Below are 6,000 nucleotides of genomic sequence, written 5' to 3' on the forward strand. Positions count from 1 at the left end.
TCACTTATACTGCTTTGGGTAAAGATTTGGTATATTTGTCACATAACTGATATTGACTAATCAATTTTATGACCTTTGTACAGTACGTGAAATATGATTTGTTCAAAAAAGTAAGACGAGATCAGTTCATCCATCAATTTTTCTGAGTCATGCTTGTCTCCTTATTTCATATCTGATGATAATGACATCTCATTTGTATTTGTATTACCATATCTGGATGCAAATGGCAAATAGGATATAGGATTTAGTGAGATCAAGCGACATGAATGCTGACTGCAGCCAATACACCCAACCGCACACTGCCTTTCCAAGCGTGTTGTAGAAACCACAATGGCATCTAAAATGGTATGTGTCGGTGTTAAATGTTGTTCTAAACACTGCTGTTATCATTTCCATCTGATTCTACACTGATTAAAACACTGAGAATAACATGAAACTGCATTTCTGTATTTCTTGACATAGACCTTTTAAAAGGTTAGACCATTTTTAAAAGCCCCTCAGCAGCCTTAGTAAACAGGGAGAAGAAATATGACTGCGAGGCCACATCTTACTGCATTAAGCGTTAGAAAGAATGATAGAATTTTCTTCTTCACGACAGTGTAATCCTTTCTTTCACACATTGTAGTCATTGTGTTTGAAAAATTGAATCATTTTTTGCACACAGTAAAAGTCAGCATAGCAGAGCCACCTCTCACCCTGATGCCACAGTTCCCACCCACAGACAAACTTTTCCTTTCAGTAGGACACCAACTTTCTCGAATATACTATATTCAGTTTTGGAAGGACTCGTGAAGATTGACAGTTTGCATTGGGCTTTTGTATCATGACTTATGAGTAACATTAAAGAGTGATAAACCACCTTTTTGGCTTCTACTCACCTCACTGCTTTCAACGATTGCAGTTTTCTTATTCCCCTCATTCAAATCTTGCCTTATAGCTTAATATGTAACATTAATTACTAATTTAACTTAATATGTGAGTCACGTAGCAACACTCTAAATATCTACTCTAATTTGGATGGAAGCCAAAAAACAGACCAGCCCTGAACAGCGTCTGTATGCTGCTCCATCTGCTTTTCAGAGATTATTGTGAATGTTCTGAATAATAAATTATGACCAAAACAAACAGTACTCTGTTTGTGGTGACAATTATCTGACACACTCACTGTTGTAAAAAAATGGCCTCAGAATAATCATTTTCATCACTTCTAATGATTCAGTAGTATTTGTACTTCTCTTCTGGGTGTTAACGTACCTGCTAATGATCAAACTGTGGACTCCATACTTGCTTTCAATCTTGTACTTTCCTGGGGTATTTGGTGGGTCGATTGGCACTCCTCCTTTATACCTACAAAGAATCAAAATCAGCAGTCAGTGATACCGACCATTGTTAATTAGTACTGAGGAGCTCTGAAAAATTAGGGACAAAAGACCTATGCCTGTGACAAGTGAATATTCTCACCATTTGACAATGGGCCTTGGGTGTCCCTCCACAGTGCAAAAAAGCTTGACGGGGGTCTTCTCCCACACAGTGTGGGGCCGCAAGGCCACCAGGAAGTCTGGCATCTTAGGTATGTCATCCAACACAGCCACCTTCTTTGCCATCAAGTCCCTCACCTGGAGTGAAGTATATCAGGTGAATGTGTGCAGCCCAGCGCATTCGTTACAGGACAGTTACACAGTTTTCTCCATGTCCTGTAAGTTGTATTAACTGCCCATGCTTCCTATCCATAAAAAATACAAGTATCAGATTTTTTTAATTTGAAAGTGAAGGAATAATTGAAGAACTTGTTCAAAGATTAGATAATGTTCTGAGTTCATTTCTTGTTCTATATGTTCTTAAATCTTTTCTATAAAGTAGCATTTTAGTTGAAATAAAAAAATGCAATCAAACCTAATGATAAAATTCTAATTTACCTGAAAGGAAAGCATTAACGATGTAAGCCGGTATTTAAACCACCTGACAGATCCAGAGGATTCATCGATTTAAGATATTTAAGATGAGCTAAGATGCATGTACATATTTATGTATTTATATGTACTGTATATATATATATATATATATATATACATACATACATACATACATATATAAAATTCTGCTATAGAGAACTTAAAGAGTGTCTCTGCAGAGAAGGCCCCATTTTTTTGGCTTCCAAATTGTGTTTAGTCTTGTTAGAAATATATAATGGTCAACAGGACCATTGTACATGGATAAAGAGAATTGCACGACTGAATTAAATGTTCTGCAAAAACAGAATATACTTCATATAAACCAATGGCATTAATGGCAGTATTTTTGCAAAGTTTGAAATCAAGTTGCAATAAGTCATTCATCAGATGAATAAAAAAATCTCAGTTCTCAAGCGAACAAATTCAACCTCGATTTCAGTTTGACTTATCAAACAGTACAAATCATTAAAGATGAGTGGGTACATGTATCTGTATCTTTAACATATACTGTATAAGTCAAAATATATATGAAGAAAAGAAATAAAAGTAGATTGTCACTTAAACTGGTAATCTGTTGTCCACTATGCTCCTCACCTCATTTTTTATAGCAATGCTCTCCACTTGGGCCTTAGTGGCAATCCTCATCCTGTGGAGCTCCTCCTGAATAACAGCCAGTCCTTTCCCAACATTTGTGGTCACTCTCTGGTACTCCTCAGTCTCCTCAGCAGTCCTAACAACACACATCAAATTATTCAAACACTAAATTTGACTTTAAAACATTACTGGGAATAAGCTAGAGGTTTATCATTTAGATATTTCATCGTTGATATCCCTTGAAAGATTCAACTTTTGTTGCTTGGTTGTAATCTAAGAACAGAACTCAACTGTTGTTCTACATTGAGCTGACACCAATAATACTGAAATATCTCCATTTTAGGTCTAAGCTATCAAACAAACCACAAACTCAACTCACCTCTGTCGGAAAGCTGGTATTGTATAGGCTGGTTCCGCCATAGCCTCTGTGGCCTGGGCCTGCACCTGGCTCGCAAATTTAGAGCTGGATTTCCTGTTGAAGGGGGAGTCCATCAGGATGAAACAGTCAAAGAAAAATCCTTCCATAATGGGTTTTCAGGTTTTAGTTTTGTAGAAGCAATCACTAATGACACCCGAAAGATCTGGGAGGGGTTTTCTTCAAAGTGATGTAACTAAACACATTACTAAATCATCTGCTACAGCATGTGTATATTAAGGATACATAGGACGTCCAGAAAATTAAATTTCAATTATACTGCCAACTACACTTACATGTTCAAACTAGTCACTGAGCAGTTCAAAATGGACTGCAGGCAAGTTTAGTGTGTAAAAGTTAGAATTAGTTGTTAGTGCCACAAATGCATTTAAAAAAAACAAAAAAAAAAACACATCAAAACACAGAACAAAAAAAAAAAAAAAAAATCATCGGGTCAAACTGACAGAAAAGGAATGTCTGTGTAAAAACTACCCAGACTTTTATATTTTTCCTGTCCAGTCCTCAAGAGCAATTTAGTCAGCACTTTAGTCAGTACTGGTATAGTGCTCGAACCACTGGTCTCAGATGTAGGTCAGGTTCAAGTACTGGTATGTCCAACTGACATAAGGCAGGTGCCTTTTAAGACAAGATGACTTTTGTGACTTGATCTGAACTCGGCTGTAGCAGCACAAAACTGAGACATAAGCAGGTTCATTTTCTGCCCTCTTCTCTCTAATAGTGACAAAAAATAGCACTGTGAGGCTTTATGCGTGCCATAGTAATGCAGAAAAAATACATGAATGTCTCCGATCACCCCGAGTTAAAAAAGCTGCAGAAGCAGTTGAGCATCAGTAGGAGCAACACTTAAAATCCTCTAAAGTCCTGACATGCTGCAGGCTCCAAAACTACTCAACAAAAGGAGCTGCATACTCATTGGTGAACACGGGCTAATGTATCAATATTAAAAACAGGTTTTCAGTGGTTTTCACTGATCTCTTCTCATTTTACAACAAAGTTAAACAGGTAACAGTTACAGTAGCATCACACAGTGGGATGAATCTGTTTTGTGTGGTTAAACAGTAATCGTTTAACACATGAACATGGTCATAATCAGCCTTCTTTTTTTTAACTCAACAAGAAAAAACAGGGAACTTTGAACCTTCTGATGTTCTTCCCTCTCGACATAATGAAGACATTTGACTATCACAAACTGTGGCAACATGATGCAGCAAATATTAGTCCAGCAACATTTTTTACCAGAGTTTTCCTGCAGAGGCAAAAATATGAAAACTGCTCAATATAAATAATATAAATACTGATTGGGATTAACAGTCAATTCAAGCTACCTCTGTAAAACACGGTTTATCACCAAAGCCAGTTTTTCAAGTGAAACAAAATTTCAGATACACTCTAATTCAGCCTCATGAACCGGTTTGAACCTGAATCAGTAGCATCATAGTATGCCAATAAGTGGATATTGGCACAACTGCAGTCATTCTTATTATTCATCACCTTGTAATGAGGTGATTTTTTTCAGAAAATGTATGCTTAAAATGTGATGTCAGTAGACGAATGAACAGTAAGCTAGACAGGAAGCAGACACATGTGCAGCAGCCATGTGGACCTATAGACCTGCTCCTCAGCAAACAGCTCGACATGTTTTGCTCTACCTGGCAAAGCAGCAGGAGCTGTGCTTTATAATGAAACAGGTATACTTCACCCTCATACCTTTCTGCGTGCTGCTGGACAACATGTCTAGTGTGCTGATAAGCATAGTCAGTTTTCACTTGGCTCACATGCTTCTTCTTATACCAAGGTATGACTTTGGAAGCCATGACTGGAACACTTCAAGGAGACCTGGCTGAGAGCACCAGGGGGAGGGGGAGACCAAACGTGTGTTAATCTTGTCAGAAATGTCAATACAAGTCTATACTTCGCCATTCCTGTCCTGCTAAGATGCCCTCCTCAAGATTTCTTTCTGTGGTCATATTTGCAAAGCTACATTTTAGTGCTGAAACACTAAAATTGTAATAGATTTTGAAAACGTTTTTCTAACAGGAGCACATTTAGGAGAGATTGAGCGGAATAACTTGTAGCTTAGATCTCACCACTTCCAATGTTTCCCCTTACAACCTTACAGAGCTCAGCTATGAATAGCTCGCAGAAGTCGGCGGATTCCGTGATTGGAGAAATCGAGACAATGATTACTACCGGAGGAGCACACATCGTTTTATTAAAACTTAAATTAGGTAAATGATAGACAATTATCAGACTGCAGAGGGTCTTTCAAACTGTGGAAAACCAGCATGTACCCACACTCTGCCTGTGGTTAATCCTACTTCCAGTTTGTATGAATAAATATTTCATCATACAAACAGTTCAACAAGAGTCTTTTTAGGTGACACAAAAATAAGGTCAGCAACTTCTTAATGCTGTGGCACAAAAGGATGTTCTGCTCAGGGATATTACACACTGCTGCTGACTGTAGTCTTCCCACACAGGAGCCATGTAAAAGCATTTATTTTAGCAACACATTTCACCTTTCCCAAGGCTGACAGCAAATTACTTCTCCTCCAGCTCTAAACTTCTTGTTTCAAAAGTTATTTGTAAAGTAAATTAGCCTATAGGCCAGCAAATATTAACAAAAGTGACTTACCCCAAGAGATTAAAACAGCGCAAAGCGGTGGCAGACCAGCCTGATGCCACTTGGGAAGCACTTGCTGATGGTAACAAAAATATTACCCTCTCACCAAAGGAATGCTGTTCCCCTTCCACCCCATGTATGGCCGCTCTTAATACTATATATAGCATTTACCCCCAAATTTCATTCTCATTCTGCACTTTGGAGATGAAGAACATGCATCTGTACCCGCAAATTTAATTATTTATTCGGAGGTATGTTTCTTCTGCTGCCTTTATCATATTTGAAGTATTTAGGACTCAGAAGAAAAAAGAAAAGATTGAACTTAAAAAGCAATAAAATATTATATTTTCTCTAAAATAAAAAGAAGGGAGAGTGTCAACAAACAACAGTGCAAT

General features: G+C 37.7%; 1 protein-coding gene across 8 annotated transcripts in view; it reads right to left on the reverse strand.

The window, feature by feature from the left end:
* Positions 1-5,703, reverse strand: part of myom2a (myomesin 2a) — a 31,924-nt gene extending 26,221 nt beyond the window's left edge. For 7 of the 8 annotated variants that reach the window (XM_075464165.1, XM_075464164.1, XM_075464163.1 and 4 more), the window contains exons 1-6: positions 5,618-5,703; positions 4,690-4,822; positions 2,926-3,018; positions 2,547-2,682; positions 1,462-1,616; positions 1,255-1,347 (exon numbers count right to left, since the gene is read on the reverse strand). In XM_075464165.1, coding sequence (XP_075320280.1) covers positions 1,255-1,347; positions 1,462-1,616; positions 2,547-2,682; positions 2,926-3,018; positions 4,690-4,796 — 584 coding nt within the window. In that variant the 5' untranslated portion in view covers positions 4,797-4,822; positions 5,618-5,703. The remainder of the gene's footprint in view (positions 1-1,254; positions 1,348-1,461; positions 1,617-2,546; positions 2,683-2,925; positions 3,019-4,689; positions 4,823-5,617) is intronic. The other variant, XM_075464160.1, reaches the window with a different exon arrangement.
* Between the last annotated feature and the right edge of the window lie 297 nt (positions 5,704-6,000).

The sequence above is a fragment of the Odontesthes bonariensis genome, chromosome 4, assembly GCF_027942865.1.
Source record: "Odontesthes bonariensis isolate fOdoBon6 chromosome 4, fOdoBon6.hap1, whole genome shotgun sequence".
Lineage (NCBI taxonomy): Eukaryota > Metazoa > Chordata > Actinopteri > Atheriniformes > Atherinopsidae > Odontesthes > Odontesthes bonariensis.